The 23249-nt window shown below is 41.8% G+C and overlaps 2 protein-coding genes across 4 annotated transcripts; both read right to left on the reverse strand.

The window, feature by feature from the left end:
• Positions 1-61: 61 nt before the first annotated feature.
• Positions 62-18438, reverse strand: LOC108597670. Of its 3 annotated transcripts, XM_017984343.1 has the most exons (11): positions 18414-18438; positions 17153-17299; positions 14938-15296; positions 2670-4490; positions 2217-2603; positions 1983-2146; positions 1798-1920; positions 1068-1736; positions 854-1008; positions 653-794; positions 62-592 (listed from the first exon to the last, which is right to left on the reverse strand). In XM_017984343.1, the coding sequence occupies exons 3-11, from the start codon at positions 15119-15121 to the stop codon at positions 395-397; spliced, it is 3843 nt and encodes a 1280-aa protein (XP_017839832.1). In that variant the 5' UTR covers positions 15122-15296; positions 17153-17299; positions 18414-18438; the 3' UTR covers positions 62-394. The 3 variants fall into 3 exon arrangements, with proteins under 3 accessions (XP_017839832.1, XP_017839829.1, XP_017839830.1); XM_017984340.1 differs by having other exon boundaries at positions 2217-4490; XM_017984341.1 differs by having other exon boundaries at positions 653-791; positions 2217-4490; positions 18414-18437.
• Positions 18439-20160: 1722 nt separating this feature from the next.
• Positions 20161-22900, reverse strand: LOC108595146 (mucin-5AC). Its single transcript, XM_017980312.1, has 6 exons — positions 22743-22900; positions 22502-22676; positions 21386-22433; positions 21229-21325; positions 20486-21173; positions 20161-20424 (listed from the first exon to the last, which is right to left on the reverse strand). Exons 1-6 carry the CDS (start codon positions 22809-22811, stop codon positions 20231-20233), a joined length of 2271 nt encoding a protein of 756 aa, XP_017835801.1. The 5' UTR covers positions 22812-22900; the 3' UTR covers positions 20161-20230.
• Positions 22901-23249: the final 349 nt, after the last annotated feature.

The raw sequence follows: 23249 nt of genomic DNA on the forward strand, positions 1-23249 counted from the left end.
CTGTAAATACTAACGCTCGTTTCGTTTGACTTTCTTTAATTGAATTTTAATTACAACTAATGTGAAAATAATTTAAGCATACGTTTAGTTAATTAATTTAAACACTAATGATTAGTGATCGTTTACATTGCTTTCAACTAGGCCTAAGCTTAACTATTTGGGTATAGCGATAGCAAGACTTTTGTGTAAGAGAAACTATGAGCTAAGTCTACAAATTGCTGTGTGGGCCACACAAAAACGCGTCTCAGTTGCAGTAAGCGGACATTAGACGGCGTGGACTGCAAGGGAAAAGCGTTTTCGTGTGGCAGCTTAACTAAGGCTTAGATTGCATATTTACAGGCGCTATTTAAAACTAGAGTAGACGTGTCCAGGGATTGAGAGGGGCGGGGCAGGCTTATTTCATGTAGTAACTACTGGGAGCACGTCCGGATGTGTAGGTGCTCATGGGTATGCCTTGGGGCCCGGGTATATGATTATTGCCCGATGAGTGAACAGATTGCTGCTGCGAGCCATAAAGATGATCGACGCTGGTGTTACCAATGCCATTGCCAGATGGCTCATAGTCGACATCATAGTAGATGCCCGATTGATTCTATAAATTCGAAATTTAAAATTTAAATGTATACTCAAAAATTAGTTGTCTGGTAGTTACCGCAATGCTGCCATTGCTGCGACTCTTGGGGCGTGGCACTTGAAAGTTGCGTCCTAGCAGATCGGCACGATCCTCCTCTTCACTGGAGCTAGAGTTTTCCAGCGTGCGCATGCCACTTGCGCGTGGACCCAGGCCAAGTCTTCTAAGTGCAAGTAAATTGTTTTAAAACGTAATAAAAATATTTTTTTAATGTTTGTTTACCTGGGCAATGGCACTGGCGGCGCCAGACTGACGCTTGGATGCATTTGCATGGTGCTCTGCAGCGACATGCCACCAATGGTGCCCATGCCCATAGCAGCCAGATTCGGATATGCAAACATGGCCGAGGAGGGACGCGTAGGTCCGATTGGTTCCGCCTGCAACAACAATGAATAAATTAAAAATAGTCCAAACTAAAGCTGCTTGTTGCACTTACGCCATAATGATTCGTTTGCGCCATAACATCTGCAATTTGTGCCCAGCGCATGCGATCCTCGAGCGTCACTTGGTAGCCCGCCTGTGGCAAGCCCGCAGATTTCAAAGGCGCCGTGTTCATATAGCCAAAGACAGGTGAGCCCATGGCATTCTTCTGCTCACGCTGCCAGCGACGTGACCACATGATCAGGCACACCAGCGTCAGCACAATGATGATGACAGCTGCCACTGATGCGCCAATGGCCACACCCAGCACCTCACCATCGATCTCGCACTGTGCGCCATAGTGACTCGAATCGCAGGCGCAGACCTGCGCGCCCTCATCATTGTAGCTGCAAATGCCACGATTATTGCAATAAGAGTCCGGACAGGCTTGGCAGTCACGACCAGCGCGCGCTGGCTGATCAGCCCAGGGATCTCGCAAGCCCGCCTCGCAGGCGCAACGGAAGCTGCCCCAGCTGTTGCTGCAAGTGGCGCTGGCATGACAATCGTTCAGCTCCGCGGATTGACATTCATCGATATCATGCAAGGCGGAAACAGCGCCTTCGGGTGAGCTCACATAGAGCACCGAGTTGCCAATGTTGTTGTTGCGACGATGCAGCACGCCCAGCAGATGCTTCTGCACATCGCTGCGCAGATTGGGACGCAGTGTTTCAACGCTTTCATCCAACTGCAAGCAAAGTGAGAGCTTCAAATACCAATTTTCTTTTAAAAGGATTTTTTGCTTTTACCTTGAGCGTCAAATTGACGTAGACACCACTGCCGCCTAGATTCGGATCTCCACGGTATATATTGTTGACCTTGGCCTCCATGAACTCATCCGAGTAGGGTGTCATAGACATGGCCGAGTCCAGCTGCAAGTACAAGCAAGTTTTTAAGTTAAGCCTTAATTAAAATGAATCCAAGCGTGTCTTACAGCGCGCACAGCTTCGTAGCTGAGCTGGCCATAGGGTTCGCTATTGCGATCCAGCAGCTTGTTATCCCAGACAATGCGATGCTCGTAAATGCGATCCACGCGCAGACCCAGATGGAACGAGATGACACGACGACATGGCTCACGATGCTTGCGACGCGAGTAACCTGTTGAAAATTTTTGTAGCATGTGAAATTTTTCGTGTGCCAGTTAAGCCAAAGCCTATGTATCGCTTACCCGGTCGACAGTGACAACTGGAGACGCCGTTGTCTGTCTTGCAGCGTTCGTGCTGCGCCTGGTCACAGGTGGTGTCATCCCCCACTATGCAGGTATCAATGCGCACTGGCGGCTGCGTGGGGCGCTGGCGATAATGCGGGCGTGTGGGCAACGCATGTGTGGTGGCGCCTGTTCCAGCGCTTGAGCCTGCCGCGCCCTGCGGCTGCAACTCCACTACCTCCGTCTCGGGCACCACATAGCCATTGCTGCTGGGGGTAACTGCATGTCCACCTGCTGTTGTAGCTGCTGCTGCACCACTAGCTCCTGCTGCTGCTGCTGCACCTGCTGCCGCTCCTGGCAGTTGCGGCAAACGTGTTGCTGGCGTGCTGGCACCAACTGTGGGCGCATCTGTGGGATCACCAAATAGATTGATGTAAGTGCGTTTGCCATCAATTGAGACGAAGCCATCGTCACCTGCTGCCGACACTATAATGTCTGCTCCCGCTCCACCTCCCCCTCCCGCTGCCGCTCCATAGCTACCATAAGGCTTTATGTTTATGGTCTGCTGTGAGCCGCTGCCCTTGGGTCCAGGTCCTTGTATAGCCGAAAGCGTTACATCAAAGATTTCGCCATAGCCTGGCGGCAGCTGCTGACGTGTGGGCTGTATGGGCAGCTGTGGCGCAGTTGGACGCTGTGCTGGCGGACGCGGGCGTCCACCGGGCTTGAATTCGGGATCATCTAATACAAGGCCGGGGCGGGGATGATAGGAGGCGTTGGGCTTTGCGGATGGAGTGGGCGTGGGAGCATTGGCAGTAGGCGCTTTTTCAGTGGTGGTGGTGGTGGTGGTAGTAGTAGTGGAGCTAGTGGTGGTAGTAGTGGTGCTAGTTGTGGATGTGGTGGTAGTCATGGGTATGGCGCTACTTGGCGTCGGAGACGGTGTATCCAAAGCTGCGGTCGTAGTTCTGCTGGTGCTGCTACTGATCTCCAATACGGGAGTGCGACTGGCAGTCATAAAGATGACTTCCTCAGTGGAGGGATCTAGCTCTGCACTATGACTTTCCATAGACATGGGCACATAGCTGGAGGAGTGACCCATCACAGTATTAACCACCGAACTGGTTTCTATGATGGTGGTGTAGCCTTCATGCTCATGTGGATGTGCATGTGCATGATTTTCGTTGGGCTTGCTTTGCTGTGTTGGGATAGGCGAAGACTCCTCCTCAGTATCGCCAGCGCTGGCCGCTGCATCGTTATCCTGATCGGAGACTTCGATGTACTGCTCATTGGCATCTTCGTTGGAGAACTCTGAGTCGTAGGTGGTGTCTGTAGGCTGCACTGCATCTAATGTAAGCTCCAGTTCGCCTTGTGGTTGCTGCTGCTGCTGCTGTTGTTGTTGTATTGGCTGCTGCGGCGGCGACGTTGGCAGCGGCTGATACTGCGGCAAGGGACGTCGCTGTCCATTGACACTGGTGGTAATGGGTGGGCGTGGCTTGTGACGATACCAAGGCGGACGATTGCTAACGAAGCCCGGACGCACAGGCACTATCTGCTCGGGTATGGGTACGCCGGTAATAAAAGGACGCTCCGGACGATCGAAAGGATACGGCGGTGGTCGCATCGAGGTGCCTGGCTTTTGGGCCTCATAATCAATGGGCATGGGCTGGGACTCAGAGATGCGTGGCGGTCCACGATTGTTTATGCGATTTGCTGCTGGACGTGGGCGTGGTCCTTGCGTATTGGCATGCACATTCACATTGCCATTGAGCAGCTTCACAATGCCTGTGATAATGTCCTGTATATCCGGATTGCCATTCTGACGCGCACTATGCAGCGCAGTCGTCGTTGCCACCGAGCTGGCAGTACTCTTGCTCGGGCTGATTGGGGACCCCGACGTAAGCGGTCGAAGGTCCCCTTGCACTAAAAAAGGCTGCTCAGTGGCAGCGCTGGAACTCGAACTGGCTTCCAAGGTTTTGCCCGCTCTGGCGCGTTGGGTGCGCTCCGGCTGCTGTTGCTCCGACAACTGATCAATGGTGCCTGTGGGTTTGATGTTGTACTGAAAATAGCGTCCCGACAGATCCTTGCCATTGTCCTTTAAGTCATTGAGTCCCGTTTGGTCGTTTAAGATGGGCGAAGCGGAGCGCTCAACGCGCGCACGTGTCTCATTCTCCACATGCGTGGTATCCTGACTCGCTGGCATTGGATTCAGCTCGGCCATGGTACTCTCTATGCTCAACTGAGCGTTCTTGTAGCTGCTGGACTTGGGTGAGATCTGTGAGATGTCATTATGATGGGCAGCTGTAGCAAGTAAAGAGAATGGTAAAGGGAATTTTAGCGGTGCAATTAAAAGTATCTTATTTCAAACTAAGCAATTAAAAGGAATAAATCCTTAAATTTGTTTAATTGTTTAAATTGTAAACAATTTTATTCGTTTTTGCACGCTTTTGAAAGAAGATATTTATTTAGTGTGACCAGCTTTAATAAGATTAAAATGCCCAATTGCAGCTTATTCTAAGGGCAATCGATAACACTCAGTTATCGATCGAGACTTTGATAAGCAGTTAATTTAATTTTTTTTGAATCTTTGCAAAATTTAGATTGCCTAACATTTTTTTCATCTCTCTTATCTATTTATTTTTTGCATTCATATTCAATCAAGCCATTTTCTTTTTGAGCTGTGTTTCTTTGATGGAGATATTATCATATGATTTGAGCCACTCTCAATTGTAATTCGCAAGTAGCTCAAGCCTAAAACTCTTAAGCATGCACGTACGAATGAATATGGAAGCTCGTAAAAATATGAATTTCTATATTTGCAATGCAATGTGAAGATTTTCGCTTGGCTTGGCATCTTTTCAACGCTTCACGTAGCAATTTGTGAAATTCTCGTCTTGCGTAGAAGTCTCAAGTCTGCGCCGCTGAAGGCGTCGCCTTCACGCCCCCTTGCAGCTGTGCAATTGTATGTGGACGGGACGTGGGGAGAGCGCGTGTAATAAGTAATAAGGCTGTACAACTGTGACAGATACAGATAGGAATACAAATAAAAAAAGCAAAGCTATATATTTGTTGGCACAGCCTTGGCTTGAAGAGAAGACAACCAGCAATTTGAGATGTCGCCAGGCGTGTGCTTTGTCTGTCTTAGATGTGTGCCTAAAAAGCAAATACAACTGCAACACACATGCATACATATGTCTGTGTGCGAGAGTGAAAAGAATACAAAAGACTTAAGACACAAACTTGACATCGAAAATAAATGATGCCTGCCAGTGGTACTGAAAACGAGATCTCGTTCGCTCGCTCGCTTTGAATTTCTAAGAAATGCAAATATGCATACAGTTGCCAACATATGTATGCTGACAATGACAAAAGACAAAAGCATAGGGCTGTAGGCAGCTGGTGGCAGGTGGCAGGGGGCGGAGGCAACAGCCAGCAGGCTGAAAAGTGAAACCAAGACGGCGCTTTTGTTTTGACAGCATTGCAAGCCGAGACGCGTTTGAATTTTTTAATCTGCCAGAGATTCTTTTCACTGCGATAAATTGCGTGGCGAAACAAATAATTAACAAAAGCTAAAGCAGCTGCACTGAGCGCTACAAAAATTGCCAGCAATTAAATATAAATATAGTGGCAGCAATAAATGGAAAGTATGTACTCAAAAGAAGACGGAAAAAGTGCAATAAAATTTAAAATTACTTAAACAATTTTTAGGAGGATAACCAAAGATGATAAATTGTTGATAAATTGTTCTGTAGTGTACTGAATTCATTATATATTTATTACTAAGCTGCTTTAAAGGGAATAATAAAACGTTAATTTCTAAACGAAATGTAAGCAGTATCAGTCATGCAGCTTTTAACTGTAACTAACATTATTTAGGTGTTAAATGCACTTGCTAATGCTATCAATTTGAAGAGCTTTCTTTTTTTGTTTTGAAGACGCTTTTTAACGCAATTGACTCAAGCTGAACTTTGCTCTCATTCTCATTCTCAAAATCAATGCGTCGACTGTTAAGCCTAACTGACTTTTGACACCCCCCACGAAGCGTACTCGACGCTGCATATCTATTACACACACATAAATACTTGTAGCTGCCACTAGCTGCAGTCGTTACTTTCTTTTGCTTTGCGGCTTGTGCAGCAAGCGTTTGTTCGTTCGTTCGTTCGTTGACTTGCCACAGGCAAGCGTTGCAAGCGTGGCACAGACACACACACAGGTGTCAAGCACTTGTGTCTGCAAATGTTTGGTTAACATCTTAGCACGTTTGGCTGCAGTTGAGGGCTTAACGCGATAATTTTTTTTCCGTTTTAGGTTTATGGTGTAGCTTACAGGTTACAGCAAAAAAAAAACGCGTTAGTTACTGAGCTTAACCTTATTGTATTGCGGTTAACAAAAAACAACTTTTGTTGTTGATTAAAAAATATTTTGGCACAGTTTTTACTTTCACCTGCTTCAAACTGGCGCAACTCAAAATTAATTAAGAAAACAACACAAAAAGCGCAAAAACAAACGGCAAACAGCATAGAAAAAAAACAGAAACAAAATATGTGTAGCATGTTGATTGAAATGTTTTAAAATATTATCGGATTCACTTTCTATGCGCTGCCAGCTATAATTAGCGCTTCCTATGCGCTCAAATCAAACAATGCCCATAAATATTGTGCGTTTTGGCCGCATTTTCACTTTCCTTGCAATTTTCCAACATTGCCACTTGCCAGCGCTATTATTGATACAGCAAATAACAAAAAACAGATTGCATTTGTGGCAGGTAAAAGTGTAGACCAAAAATGAGTGAGCAACCACAACAACAGCAAGAGCAACAAATAAAAACACGGCGCCAGCGGCATTGGTTGAAATTAATAGCAGCAGCAGCAACAACGACAACTGGCCTGGTTAAGTGTAACACACAATTTTGGTCAAATTGAAACTGTGTGGCATGCAACACTTTCACGGCTAACGAAAGTAAAATCTTTTGATTTGTCGCTGGCAACTCCTCCCATACTCCCAAAGTCCCTAGCGCTAGTTAATAGGCAAATGCCAGTTCAATGCTCCAAATCAGAGACATGGCTACAACAGCAACAACAACAATGAGTTGCTTGACAACGACAACAACTTTGACGACAACAGCGTCATTAGTTCCAGCGCTTGCCTACACTAATTTAAACGCTACTTGAGTGCACGACTTCAAGTCTGAGGGGAGGGCAGCGAAGTTGCAGCTTCGGGTTTGGCAATTGCAGCCACTCGTAACCCACACGCGGGCACCAAATTGCCAATTTCAGCGCCTTCCAATTGACTTGGCCAAGAAATTACTTTCTATTTCTAAAAGTATAAAAAAAAACCAAAATAGTTTTTGCGCAATTACATGAAACAAACTTGCCAAAAAAACGAAACAAGCAACAACAACAACAAGGCTTAAGCATGTGTGTATTTGTGAGCTAGCGTTGATAATTACATTTTATGCACATTATGAAATGCAAGCAATTTTTGATTTTAATATGCGACACACGTATACGTTGCGCATACGCAACGTTGACAAAAATAGAAAAACTAAGCGTGTAATTTGTCAATTTTGGCAGCATAATATTTATGATTATGCAACTATTAAATTGTTGGCGTTGCGTACACAGAAAATAGGCGCCAGGAAATGCTGCATTAACTTTTGTCTATTCATATTTATAAATTCTTTCAGAGAGCTGCTGCTGAGCTGAGGAAACTTTTTAACAAAATTTACATTACCTTTCATATGCATAAGCTTAGTTCTAAAAGCTTTTAAATTTAAAATATGCAAAGCTTCAACTTGGTGCTTGTTATATGTTAATTAAGAAATTTAAAAAAGTAAAGAATAAATAAAAGTAAAAAGTCTTAATAGTTTCTTTATTAATAAACTCTTGCGTAAGCGCTTTCTACAATAGCCTTAAACAATCTTTTCCATTTAGCAATAAAAATCTAAAGCTTTTTACAAAATACAAGATTTCTATTACAGATTCTTTATATGCAGCCCTGCAGCTCTGCGAAGCGCTTAAAACTCGACTGCCGACTGTTGGTCGGCAACGTGGAAAAGTCAAAGAACTGTAAGAGCCACGCCTAAGCCAGATCCACAACCAATATTACAAGTTGGCTTGGCACGTCTTTTATGTGAAATATCGTTATGGCTTTTATAGCCAAAAGCAGGCGTGTTTGGTCTTGACAGAATGCCCAAGTCTATGGCATTAAAAACTTAGTTTTTTTTTTTTTTTGATTTAATGCTAATTGATGCCGACATTGCTTGGCTGCCAGCTGGCAGCTGTCTACTGTTGTTTTAGTGGGCGAAGAAAGTTTTCATCATATATTTAGTCTGCTAGACAAAGGTCTGCCGGCTAACATAAGTGTTTTTTTTAGTAAGGCAAACAGTTGAGCACTTGAGCAATCAAACATGCATAACATACTTTTATTTATGTTTGCATAGCCAAGAATTTCAGCTGCTGTGGCAGGTAAAAGTGATGTTGCCATAAAATTGTTTTTCTTTGCGCCTTTTGTCGCGCATGCCTTGCAATTAGTTATGTTAATGCAGCTGGAAATGCAAACGCTTTGCAGTCGTGGCCTAGGCGAATGACCTTAATCAAGGTCTGCGAAACTGACCACGGTCTAAGCCAAAACGAAATTTATTAGTCAGTCGACTGCTGCGCTCTGCTGCACCAACTGCCAGGCCTGACTGCCACATCCACATCCACATCCGCGCTGCAAGCGTCTGTCTAGCTGCCTAAATAATAGACACACTTAACAGCCTAATTATCTGATACATAGCTACATATACTATTTATAATTAAAGCCCAGGCAGCCTGGCCTGCCACTAATAAGCAGCAAATGCCTGCGCTAACTCGCAGTCTCTCTCTCTCTCTCTCGCTTGCTAACTTTAAGTGGCTCCAAGCTACAGCCTAAGCGTGCTGGCTTGCTACAATTTAGTGTAGATCGCTTATCTTATGTTGGTAACAACAGCAACAGAAGCAGCAGCAGCAGCAACTAGAAATTGTTGAAATATTTGCTTTTCATAGCAAAACACGCAAAGTGCATATTTGTTCTTGGTGCAAAGCCCTGTGGCTGCCTTAAGGTCGAGTTCAATGACCTCAGTCAGTTAATTGTCTTTTAGCTAACGCTCTGCTCTATATAAGCGCCGCATTAATTGATCAATTAAATGTGCTTGCTTAAATTAGAGCAAATACATAACACAGAATGAGCACAGCTTGCCTCCAAGCAAATATCCGCAATTGCCAGTTGGACAGTTGCAAGTTGTATGACCAACATAGGTAAGCGTCAAAGTCAAGGCAACGTCGCTGCACTGGTAAAAATTTTGTAGCAGCAAATGATATAAATAAAAAATACTAAAAGTCGGACGCAGCAGACATTGCGAGACTCAGTTCAGAGATTGAATATAAGCAGATAAAACATTTAATTTTAAAGTAAGTACTAATTACTAACTAATAATAATATCATTGCATGGATTTTAGCATCGCGAAATGCAGAAGTTCAATAATTAGGCTATGAAAAAGATTTCAAAAGATGACAAACATAAGATTCAATAACATGTACAGAGAGCTTTTAGTTACTTAAAAAAACACGAAACTAAATAAATAATAATATCATTAAATTAACGGAATTGGAATAAAACATAATAAAAGCTTAGCCTAATTTAAAGCCTGAGCAAGAAGTTGTGTATCTTAGCAACGAAACTTGTCACTTAACGTCTGTGTATTTTATTACTAAGCGATTTATTTTAAAACTTTCAACTATTAATAACTAATGCTAATCCAGACCTGATTGGGTTTTTGGGTTTTCGCCAATCCTTGCAACGAATATTGTATATATTTACCATTCCCAATCTATAAGCTTATCAAATTTAAAGAAAACAAAAAACTTAATTTATAAATACAACTTTAATTTTTTTTGCAATGTTATTTTTTGTAATCATTTTCTTTTACCCTCGACAGCTTATAGTTGACATTAAAAAAATAAATAAAATTAAAAAAATCCGATCGAGAAAAAATTAGAATTATGAGCTTTATATATAAAAAAAACTAATAAAATAAACTGAAACAGTTCGTGCTGATATATAGGGTAAGAGAGGAAATACCAAATGTCTCTAGCTCGAAATCAAGGCACACATTTAAACAGATATAGCTATATCGACTCAGCTCGTCAACTTGATCAAAACAACTATAACCCTTTTGGAGGTCTGGCCACGTACTCTCCAGTTTATTTATTTTTATTTATAAAAGACTAACTTAGAATGCTAAAATTATAGGCTAGCTTAGGTGCTATGCGCTTTATAATGTACCAAGTAATTTGCTGCTCTTCAAGCTAAAAAAACTTCTCGCAGTGCTTATAAAATTTATTACTGAAAAGCAGCACCTCTCTCTTGGTTCCTAATCAATGTATCTCTCTTGCCAAGCACAAAATGTGTGTCAATGTGCGTTGCCTAGCAAACGGAAACTTGTTGTGGCGATCAAATTGGTCAAAACGAGCTGCCGCTGCCTCTCTCAATGGCGTGTGACAAGTTCAAAAGCAAAGCTCGGCTCAACAGCTTGTTGGCATACAAAAGTTGAAAATACGCTGACAAATGGCCCAAAGAACCGGCTTACACGCAGACTGTCAGCCATTCAGTCAGTCATTCAGTTAGAGCGCGCTTTTTATTAGGCTACTTCAAATGTTGTGCGTGTGTGTCTGAAGATAACTGCACGTCTTTAACGGCATTCAACGGCAGCAAGTTTGAAACATTGAAACAGTCACCCATATGGGTTATGGGTTAGTTGTGACTAGAGCTGCAAGAATTTCAAGAAGTCAAGTTAGTTGACAGACTCCTACGCCAGCGAAATTCATATTTGCTTGTTGGCTAGTTCGTTGCCTGAGTCTTTGCAGCAGCGCGTTCGCTGCCTAAGTCTTTTTTGGCCAGCTCAGTTTTTTTTGGGGTCGCCACAACAAATTTGGACCGACTTCTACACAAAAATGTATGTAAATGATGGCCACAACCAATTGCCTTATTACAAAGCATAACAAATGCAAAAAATAAAAAAAGAATTTATAAAAAAAGCATAAAATACAAAGTTGTAAACCGGTTGGATTTTAGCACAGAGCAAGCGAAATGTTTTCATTGATTACCATTCAAACGTCATGCGCACACAGCCACAGCCACATGATGTGTGTGTCTACCTGTGTGTTGCAGCTTCATCAGGCAACTGCAAAAGGTGAATGTTGCAGCTTCGAATCTGCACTTTGTTCATTGTCTGCGGTTTTCGCTTGCGCTTCAAAAGTCAGCCCCGGGCTACGTTGCAGACGCAGAGCCCGAAAAGAACGAACTTGACCAAACGAAATCAAGATAAATTTGTGGGTTCAGATTGAGATTCAGATTCAGGTTCAGGTCTCGCTAACTTAACTGCTTGCCTCATGGGTGTGTGTTTATGGCCAAAACTTTCGTTGTGCTGAATTTCATTGTACACAAATTTTTGTGCTTAGCAACGTCGCGTCAACGGCATCATGGGAAAGGGAAAGTATCCACATGCGTGCAAGTTATTGATACGACTGCATGGCTTTTAGATACAGAGCGCGAGAGCGATCAAGACACAGAGAGAGAGAGAGAGAGAGCGGTAGGATTACAAACCTTTAATTGAAATGAAATGGGTGGAGAAACGCTTAACTTAATTGGAGCCGCGCACAATCATATATAAGCGTATATATGTTAATCATTGATTTGGAAACGCAATTTTCACAAGCAAATAAATTGTTGGTACAAAAATTAACTACAAGCATGACAAGCTATATTTATTTTATATAAATCTGTCAAGTCAGCTAAAAAAATATTAAATTGGCATATAAATCTTATACCATATTTATTTTATATTTAATAATACTGTAATTATTGCATGTTGGTTGAAAAGCTGCTACAATTATATATTTTTATTTAATAAAATTTCTATTTATTCTGTTGCAATAAATCTTCTAAACCTACAACAATTTACAGCTAGCAATATCAATAAAAATCAACTATCATTTATTTTCTTTTTCTTATAACGCACCTGTGCCACAGCTTAAGAAAATATGTCTGTATATTTTTTAATTAATTGCGTCAACATGCCAGCCACATGGTCCATGGGACCCACCAAGAATGCCAAACTCAAAAACCAAAAATGAATAAAAAACTTTAAAAAAACCTGCCACTTGTGACCCAATAAAAAGCAACGCCATAAATTTGTGAAGCGTTGCGGCTGCAGTTGAAATTGAAGATTGCGGCATCTTCTATACACAGACGACTGAGCCAAGTAACAACTTTTTTCGGTGATTCTCGCACTCTCGCTCTCTCTCTCTCTCTCTCGCTGTCTCTCTTTTGCTTGTTTAGCAAGTGGGCCATGTAACAGCAATGTGCCAAAAAGGCAAATGTGTGTTAAGCACAGCTAATCAGAAAATTCTTAAGCGGTTAGCTGCTTAGCTACAAATAAAAGGAAAATTTAGACAAATAATAAAAGCTTAGATTGATTTATTAAGGTATTTTTTTTGTTAGGGCAACAGGTGCGCATTGTCAATGCTTGACGATTGATGAATTGCGCACAAGTCTTAAGTCTAACTGTTAACACACACACACAGACAGATACACACAGATACATTTAGACACAGACTCAAGCTCATCACGCTTTCTAATAGCGTTTACCTTGGCCATCGATGCTTCGCTTCGTCGAGCGACACTTTTCCAAACAAACAAACAAACACACACAACGAATTTCAATGCTATCTGGCGCTTACAATTGGTAGCCCCAAAACTGCCGTTATTACCGTTGTCTACAGCTACTCAATTGGCCAACGTCAGCAGCATTTATTTTCTTTTAGATTTTTTAATTAAGCTGCTGCTGAAATAATTTTCACTTCACCTAATTCTTTTTTGCGCGCGCCACTTGGAAAATGCTTTAAGCTTTATATGCGCTATGTAAATAGTTGTTGCTGTTAACTGCACAGTTATGCTAATGCAGCTTATTAACTGCATGAAAGGTTTGTTTCAACCAGCAGCCACCTCTAAATGGCCCAGTAAACAGTGCGAGCAGTTAGCTTTAATTGATTCAACGGCCAGGCGCGCTCAGTGGTTGCATACAACGCGATGTGGCAAGCAGCGGCTACACCCTTGCTGCACAACAAATGAATGCCAAGCAGAAAGCAATGTTAAAAGTAACTGCAGTTCGAATTATGCAAGCGCAACTCGTCTGCAGATTTTTTCATTTTCAATTAGTTCTTGCTGTTAGGCTTCCCACTCGAACTCATTATTAGATAACTCGAAAGCTTTTCACTTGTTGCACAACTAACTGCATTTCTTTGTCTGCTTACTTAACCAATTTTGTCACACACCATTTATAAGCAAAATAAAATGATATAAAAGACTTTTTAATTAGCTTGCCATTCACGCGCGTCACGCACTTTGCATTGGTGACAAAAAAAAAAAAAACCCAGTTGATTGAATCCGCTATGAATAAGCGCATATTACACAATTTGTGTCAATGAATAAGAAGCAGACAAATCAGCAAGCAGCAGCAGCAGCAGTTGACGCATCTGTGTTGCTCTGCTTATCTAAAAATATGTGAAACGGCTGTCAAATAAATTCGACAATTGTCAGTCTATTTTATTTGGGTCAAAGCCCGCAGCTACAAAAATTAGCATAGCTGCCACCAAAGTGCGGCTTGTGCGGGTGTCAGCCAAGTCAATGTGCGTGTTGACACACTTCAGAAGTCTGGCTAACAAATGCTGCAAGCAAACTGTGTATGCGGCATCTTTACTTAACAACTATGCAGCCCTCAATAAAATGTGCACCAAAAAGTGTGAGCTTTCTAAAAAAAAATAAACAATAAAATTAAAACAAAGCTCATGCACGTACACAACTGGGCTACACAGCATTATTTATAACTTATTTTACTGTCAGAACTTGGGAAAGCTGTTGAAAAATTAAGAAAAAAAATTCGAATTCATTATGAATAAACTACATTATATTACTAGTTATAATACTAAAATGTAAACAGAAAGTACGAATAACAGAGTTTGGAACAAGTTATTTGCATATGTGGAATTTCAACTATTTTTAATCAATCTCATTTAAGTAAACGCCACTAACATTTAAAGCACAAATGTAAGTAACTAAATAAAAAATATAAATATAAAGTCATATAGTCTAACAGCTCTGTATTTGTTTAATATGTTAAGTAGAACTTGTTAATGCTTCACAAATTTGACAATGCACATTTTTTAAATTTTTCAAACTTGTTCAAAAGATATAAAAATTTATTTACTGAAAGTATTCTTCTTAATTTACCTCACTAGGAGTACAACTAAAAAATATATCTATACATTGATGCAACCCAAAAAGCAATTTAATCCGATTTAGTTTCACTGAGTGCAAGTAATGCTTATAAAATAATTATTCCATAAGCTTTGCTTAACGCTTTTTAGAAATTGTTTATAATCTCACATTCAAACCTCACTTTCAGTTAATGCCATGAGTTCAAGCTACAGCTTTGAGCTCTCTAACGCTTTGCTAGAGTGTCCTCTTCTTGGAAAAGCGTGTGTCTGCGCTTTGGCAACGGCAGCTACTTACTTGGGCACTTGGGCCGCCTTGTGAAAGCCGCCGCCATTGTGCGACAATCCTAACAATTAAAAATTCGCATGGTGTTTTGAGTGTGTGAAATTCTTGTGTGTTGAGGTTTACTTAACTTTTAACTTAAGCCTTTAGCTTGAGCTGGCGACTTACCCGCTGTGTGAAGTAGCAGCAGCAAAGAAATTGACAGCAGCGTGGCTGACAAGTGCCAAATGTGCCACTGACTGCCAGACATTCTATTGCTAGTGTTGTTGTTGTTTTCGTCTTTGTTGTTGTTGTTGTAGTCAGCTCGACTGTATTGTTTGCCTTGCTTTAAGTTTGGTGACTTTCGTCGCATTTTTGCATAAATTGTTTGCTTTTCTTTTTACTGCGTTTGCTCTCTCAGAGACTTGGCTTGTTCTTAGTGGTATTTATTGTTAATTTCTTGTATATTTTTTGTTGCGTTGCGGCATTTTCTGCTAATTTGGTAGCAAAGACTTCTTTTGTTGAATTTACATACTTATTTGTTGAGGCTGAAAGAAAAAAAACAAAAATATAAATTGTAAAAATTTCTATAAATTTCTCAAATGGTGTAGTCAGGTTTGTGGCTTAAGTCTTTTGTATAATAAGAGTTCACATGAGAACAAGCGTATGCAACAGCTAAAGAGATTGTTAGCTTAATGGGGAGCAGTGTCCATTTAAGTGCCTTAGACAGCAGCAAATAAAAGGCACGCATTACATAATCTACAAATAGTAAACAAAGGGCTGGGCCAAAGGTTTTGTTTGTGTGCGTGTGCTCCACAATTGCCCAAAAAAATACTTGTCAAGTGGCTTTCTAAGCCAGCTTTATATAAGCCATGTCAGCGATACCATTTGACACCAGCAACTGTTGCTGCTGCTGCTCATTGTTGCTGTTGTTGTTTAGCAGACCCAACTGCAAAGTGATTGAAATGCTAATTTTGATTGATGTTGGAAAAAAAAAATGGAAACCGTTTTGGCTGCTCAAACTGGCTGCTGCAAGCGAAAGTTTGGTGTCAAAAGGAAAAGTGAAATTTTAACAGCAAAAACACTCATAATCAATAAATCAAACTTATCGATTGAGTTAGTTTAGCAAATGGACAAAAATTAGAGCATTTAGCATGAAGAGCAGAAATAACACAAGACATTAGTGCTAATGGCTTTATAAAAAGTTTGTTAAAGCCCAGCATGACTGTATTATCTCACAACAAACAGCAACAACAACAACATTCATAACAAACGCCCAACAAATGTCGATTAGCGGCTAATCAGAAGCCAAACAAAGTTCATTAAAACGACCGCAAGACCAAAAGCAATTGCAAGCGCGCAGCCTTAGCTGAAAGTGAAAGCATCTCTTGGCGAGCAAGAGCAGGTAAGTTGGAGCGAGAGCGAGGCAGATCCGGAGATAGGTATTAGTAAAGGTAAAGGTTGCTACGTGAGTCGAGACGGCGACTCGAAACTCGATTACGCTGCTGCACACAGAGCAGAAAATGAAAAGCGAAAGACACAAACTCCATTTAATGCTTAGACATGTGCAGCCAAGTTGAGTCATTGAAAAACATTTTTTCGGCAGTTGTTGTTGTTGTTACGCTTGTTGTTGTTGTTATTGTACAGGAAGCTTTTCCCATATGCCAAACCTTGAAAATTTTCGTTGGCCTGCGTTGAAATAGAAAGTTTATTTTAATAACGAACCGGAGCAAGCGCCAAAAACAAACAAACGAAACACTTTTCTTTCAATTGGGCGTGTGTTGTTGCTGTTGTTGTTGTTGTTGCTCTTGTCATTTAACGACTACATTTTGTTTCCAATGACTGATTGCCTGCCCACGAGAGTTAGTCAGAGCGTCAGGCAGCCCACGCAGCGACAAAAGGCGCCTGTCAACAGCGAGTGCGCACTGTAGTTTGTTTGTGTCTGCGTTTTGTTTACATTCCCTCTCTCTCTCTCTTTCTTTGTCTCTGTCTCGGCTTAAGTGATTTTATTTTTTTGGCTGCTGATACACGAAATCCAACCGACAGCTTGTTCAACGGAAGTGCTGCATTGGGTCATAATTAGTTGGCTTTAAGCCAGAGTTAAGTGACTCATATGTAGCTTGGAAGTTGCGTAACATTAAGGGAGTCTTTGTTTGCGTGATTTATTGGCCGAAATATTAATGTTGGCTGCCAGATTTAAGTGCTTGCGTAAGAAAGCCGGCTTGGATTTTTGGCAAGAGTTGCAGCTGCAGAGAGCGCCAAAACATTTATAGAAATTTAAATAAAATTTTAAAGCAACGCAAACAAAAGACTTAGGCAACAAACCTTTTAATATTTATTCGCAAATTCAACAAAGCTGTTCTGTTTTCTTTTACCAATTTTCTATTTTTTTTTTTTAGCTTACCTCATAGCAATTAATTTGATTGCTGCAAGATGCTTGTTTATGATTGATTTCTAGTTGCTCCGGCGTTTCTTTAGCTTTTTTAATGTTGTTTGCACATTATTTTCAATTACACAAAAATTTCACCAAAATCGCAAAAATAACACAATACTGCAAAATCAACAAATTGAAGTTTCTATAAACATCAAGGCTTGGTCAAGATCAAGACAAGTCGCTTGACAGCAGGCAGACGGATGCAAGCGAATAAGAAAAAAAAAATGCGGTTCTGCGGCTTTGTGGAATGTTGTAAAGCTGAAAAATTATCAAAAAATCAAAATCTAGCGCTCAGCCATAGACACAAAGAGAGGCTGGCGTGGCGTCAAGTGAGCTGACCAGTGGGGGCCACAAAAAAATTGGCACAAAGTCAACAGCAAAATGGCACAAGTAACAGTACATAGTAAGCGAGGCTGGAAGCTGCTGCTGTCGGCTAAAGCTGGAGCAATTCAGTGCTCGATCCCAATTGCAAATGGCCAAAGCAGAGCAGAGCATGTGTAGGCCGTTTGGGGCCGGCAATGACTGCGCCAACTGGAACTGCAGACAGGTTGCGCAAAAATTTCGGTTGGCGAGCGAATCTTGAGCTGCTTAATGTGCCGTTGCTCTAATTTAATTTATGCGTATTTTCAACATTTATTTTAATTGCCTTTTGCAATTAAGTTATTAAAATTTATTTAGTTTGGCTTGCAGTGGCATTTATTTTAATTAGCAGTGAAAATAAATGTGCACGAAAGCAAATTAAAAATTATGTTGGAAAACAAATGCTTGCAACAAAAATTTCACAGCGCGAAAACCACGTAATTTGCAACAATAGCAGCAGCAGCAGCAGCAACAACAACAACAATAACAAACTTTTAAGTCAGTGGCAAAAGGTAGCGCAAAAAAGAAAGTTTTTTTTTTGTTTTTATCTTATTGTTGCTGTTGCTTTGCCACACACACTTGCACAGACACATACACACACATAGACAACGCGCACAAAATATCATTCATTCGAATTCCGTTTACATTTTGCCTTTTGCGGCTGTTGCTTCTTTTATTTTTTTTCTTGCTGCAGCTGCTGCTTGCTGCTGCTTCTTCTTTTAATTTGTACGCTTTGAGCTTGTTTTAGTTATTCACTTTTCATAGATTAACGCACACAAATGCAATTTACACACACACACACACACACGCGCCGGCTTTGTTAACTGTTGTTGTTATTGTTGTTATTTCTGCTTCTTTCACATCCACTCACAATTTACCGTCCACAGGTGCGCAGCTCACGGCGTCTTAACGTAAACTGAAACCAACTTCAACTTTGGCTCAACTTGCGCTTGGCTTGCTCTGGTGAGTTTGAAAGCCAGTACTTTGCACTGTGGTGAATTAACTTCAAATTATTTCAAAATAGTCAAAGCACAGTAGCTGAAGTTTGGGTTTAAAAAAGAAATTAAAATATTTTTAAAAGCATTTGAATTATTAATTTAATTAATTTAAATATTTTTTATATCAAAAATTTTCTTTTTAGTTGTTTGAGGTGAGTTTGCAGGCAGCCAACAACAATTGAAAGTGCCATGTTAACGAATGCTTACAAGTGTTTCTTTTCTTCTTCTCCTTTTAAGTCGAATCAGCGAGAAAAATCAGCGCGCTTTAACAACAGTTCCTTTAAGCGGCACATTAGTTACTAATAGCAATAAATGCTGCATGCTCATGCCCACTCGCCGTTAACAAGCCGCCGGCCACTTCAATTGCCGTGCAACTCCATGCACCCCTGCTTCTAGCAGAGGCAACGAAAACATGCCCAATGCCAATCAGCAGCGAGTGGGCAACAATTACCCGGCAAATTACAAACGCACGAGATCAAGATTAGACATAGACAAAGACTTGGGCTCAAAGACAAAACAGCTGCAAAAGCAATTGAAAATGAAAACTGCATACATAGAATAGTCTGCAGTTGAATTTGAAGTTGTGTAAAGTACAGCATTTGATGCCCTTCATTAAGTGCTGATAAATAATAAACATACATTAAATAGTTTTACATTTTTTTAGTTAATAAATTGCAATTATAATATAAATTTAAAATTTTACATTTTTTTTTTAAATATAAATATATATTAATTTATTATTGATGAATAAGAAGTGAATGACTAAAAATAATTAAATAGCTCAAGTGCAGCAGCCCAACCAAATGTGTTTAAAAAATATTTCATTTCCAATAATTACAGTGAGCATAGTCATGTAAAATTCTTAAGCGTTGTTAACATCGTGACAAAGTCTTAAGGCCGCATGCCACATACCTCAAGCATGTAAAGTCTGCAAAGTTTTCCTTTTCTTTCAGGCGCTCGTTGGTTGCTGCTTAGACCAAACAAGTTGCATTTGCGGCTTACCACGAGTATTCAATTGCAGCTCCACCCACTGCAAGGCAAGCAATGAAGAAGCGTCTTCAGATGCATTAGGCAGGCAAGTCGGTATTCGCTTTTCATGTCACCTCATTTGGCAGCCAAGCGCCGCGTCAAGGCAGCCAAAGTGGGGAAGGGAACAGTAAAGAAACAAGCCCCAAACCCGCAACGGCCAATCAGTGGGAGAAGTAGTAGCAATCGCAATCGAAAATCATGGCCCATGACCAGAGAAATTGTGTATATTTACTTATCTGGCCAATTCTTCACACAGGTATTTATCCAGTTTTATTATTACTATATATTTTTTTTCATTTAATTTTCAAAGATCATTGTTCGGCAGCTGTTAATGGAGGGGGCAATGTTGACCATAATTGAGCACACTGGCAGCTTTAATGGTTCTAAGTACTTGGGTATTAATGTCAATTGCCCAAACTGGAGCTGCGCCGACTCATTGCGGTACTCATGGACTCACGAATAAATGCATTTTGCGGTCACTGGGCTTAAGCGTTTTAATTACACAAATTCTGGCTAAAGCAGGGTTTTTATTTTCATTCAACATTGATACCATTTATTTATTATGAATTAATGAATACAGAAATTTGTGTGTAGCATATAAATGAAATAATAATGACAACATCTAATTGCAATATGTAATAAACTATAGTAGTACTTAAGGTTAGTACTTGGGTAATTCTGAGTAACGCGGTGGCGTTGACCAAAGCACACTTGAGTTGCGCCTCAAGTGACTGGGATCGATGTCGGGAAAGATGAGTTTCAGATCTGGTGTGCTGGCTGCCACCGAGAAGAAGCTATCAATGGTAGTAATGGGCAAATTGTTCTGCATAACTATTGCTGGGCCACGCACATGAGCTGCAAATAAAATCAAGTTTTTAATAAAATCCAATTGTGTTAATCGATTTGAAAAACTTACTGCGACTCCAGGTGGGCACAGCTGGGCGCTTGTAGGAGATCTTGCTCTCATCATCTGTGGAATCATCCTCGTGCAGCATTGCGAATGTATATGCTGATTTGGGTGGCGGTGGCATCATCTTCTTCGCCTTGGCCGAGTTTGCAGCTTGTGCCTTCATTTGGAGCATATGCTCGCGTTCCTTTTCCTTGATAAGCGCCTTTTTATTGCGCTCAATTTCATCCTGTTGGGCCATTTTACGCTGCAGCTCCTCCATTTCCTGACGCTTGCGTTCCTCCATTTTCTCCTTTTGCAACTTTTTCAAACGCTTCTCCTCACGCTCTTTGGTGAGTTTGGCCAAACGTTCGGCTCGCTCGCGTTCCTTGGTCTCCCGCAGAGCTGCAGCCTGTTGGTGCTTTAACTCGCGCTGCTTCTTCTTCTCCTCAGCCAGCTGATGAAGACCTTTGCGAAAATCATCGCCGCTGTTTTCGCGTGAGAGAGTTTTGGTGGAACCGGAATTGGTGCTCTTCAGATTTGTGCCCGTGGCTGTTTTCATAAGCGGCGCTGCCTTGCTGGCACTCATGGGCGCCTTCTTGGGTTGTGCAGAGTTTATCGGCAGGGAACTGGTACTCTGTGTGGGTGTGAGAAAACGCCCCAAAGTGGGCGCCTGAAGACGTCCAATAAGAGGCGTGGTGCTGCTGCTAGACGCACTCTGTAATGAACACTTTAGGTGAGAAAAGCTCAGCAGCAGTTGATTTGAAACTTACAGTTTCCTTGTTGCGCTTGGGACGTGTACTGCCTTGAGCATTGGCTGCATTCTCGAAGGCTTCCACGCGCATCTTTACAGGACTTTGCAGCAGCGGACTGTTGAAAAAAGAAGCATAAGTTAAAAGGTTACATACTATGTATATAAATCAAACTAACTTGAACAACTCGTGAGTGCGCGCTGGCATCTTCATGCCCTTAAGTGTGAGTGGCAGTTTGTGTCCAGCCTGCTTGGTTGCGGGCCTAATGGGTTCCTCCACCGAGTCATCTTCTGTCATCAAGCTGTTCTCCCGCATGCTGCCCTCGCGAGCCGTCTGCATAGACGTCTCTTTGCTGACATTTGATTCTACCTGGAAGGTAGAGTTGCCCGGCAAATGCTCGTCAGCGGGCCCATTAAATGTGGCTTCGCCCAAAGCTTTAGACTGGGAAATGGTTACTGTGGCATTGGCAGCCTTAAGCTCTCCCTCGACGGCATCCTCGTAGACGGAGCGTTGCGAGCGCGCCTGCGACTCCTGTGAGCCAGTGCTTCCTTGACGTGTACGTGCCGAAACCGGTTGCTCCTTGTCCAAATCGCTAAAGCGTTCCACTTTTATAGGCTTGTGGGGCTCTTTCTTCTTGCGTGTTTTTTTGGCAGGTGCCGTGCTTGTGTTACTTGTGGTGGACGTCTCCACGATGGTTCTGGTTGCCTCAAGCGTAACAGTGGAGTTTGTATCAAGGCTCACTTTTTCGCGTTTGACCTCGATTCGCAAGCTCCTTAATTTTTCTTGACTTGTACGCGGCTTTGGCTCTGGCTCAAGAACTGGCTGTGGCTTCTCTGGAGCAGCTGCTGGAGCTACAGCTGTCGATTTACTGAACTGTGACGGACGCTGCTGACTTTCAATTTTAACCTTGACTGCGACTTCTGGGTCTGGCTGCCGTAACTTGCTATTTAGCGCGGGCTCCTTAAGACTCTTCTCGGAGCGTATCTTGGCTGCGCGTTGTGGTCGGCCTGAGCTTCTACTAGTATCCGCAGGGTTGGTAGTTGTATCTGCTGCTGTTGTTATGATTGGTGGTGGTGGCGGTGGCATCAGCGATGCTGTAGTGTTCAATTGGCGCTCCTCGGGATCATCTTCCTGCGCCGCGGCCAGCAGTTGCGAGTTACTCATGCGTGCGCTTTGTCGTTGCGATGTAACTGCACTAGTTTCGTCCATATTACTAGGCTCTTCACCTATGAAGCCACACACGTTTATAAAGTTTATTTCAACCCATATGTGATTGGGAATGTCCATTACTTACCATCAGCTTCGGACTCTGACAAGGCAGTCAAGCGCTTGGGACGCTTTTTAGTCTGCTGCGGTGTCTCTGAGCTGTTCTTGCCGGATTCATTGGACTCCAATGCTTTCACGCCAGCATCAACAGAAGTGGCTACCGATTTGCCAAAAAATAATTGTTCCAGCTCATCAAAATGTGCCTGCAACAAAAGAAATCACGCTTAAGTGGCTGCGTCCTGTCCATGGATATTTTCGCCTGCATTTACCTTGCTTATTAGTTCCAGCTTATTTTCAAGCTCGGATATAATACTGGTCATCTCCAGCAGGTCCTCCATTTTGACAAACAACAGCAATCTTTTTACAAATTATTCAGATTTACAATTTATTTTTGTGTTTGTAAAAAGATGTGTTGCCGTTTATTTCAAATGGCGTCGATTGCGGCACTGCGTCGATAGGCAAAAAAAAGGGCGCACAATAAAAAAAAAAGAAAACATCGATAAGTTGTGCAGTTCGCGCCGATACTATTGCCTCAAATGAACAGTATGTCAGTTCATACTCGGAACAACTGAGTTATTCATTTATATTATAATTACCTAGCATGAGAGCATGATTGTAGACAAGCTTAAGCAGTTTTATTATTAAATTGCGTATTCTCTCTTTAGTTCTTGCCTTTATACGGCCTATCCGCTTGTAGGCAAGGGCAACCCTAAGACCGATACTTTCCCTCGTTTTACTTGCACCTGCCGATACCTATTTCGCTCAGCAGCACTACT

The sequence above is a fragment of the Drosophila busckii genome, chromosome 2R (assembly GCF_011750605.1).
Source record: "Drosophila busckii strain San Diego stock center, stock number 13000-0081.31 chromosome 2R, ASM1175060v1, whole genome shotgun sequence".
NCBI lineage: Eukaryota > Metazoa > Arthropoda > Insecta > Diptera > Drosophilidae > Drosophila > Drosophila busckii.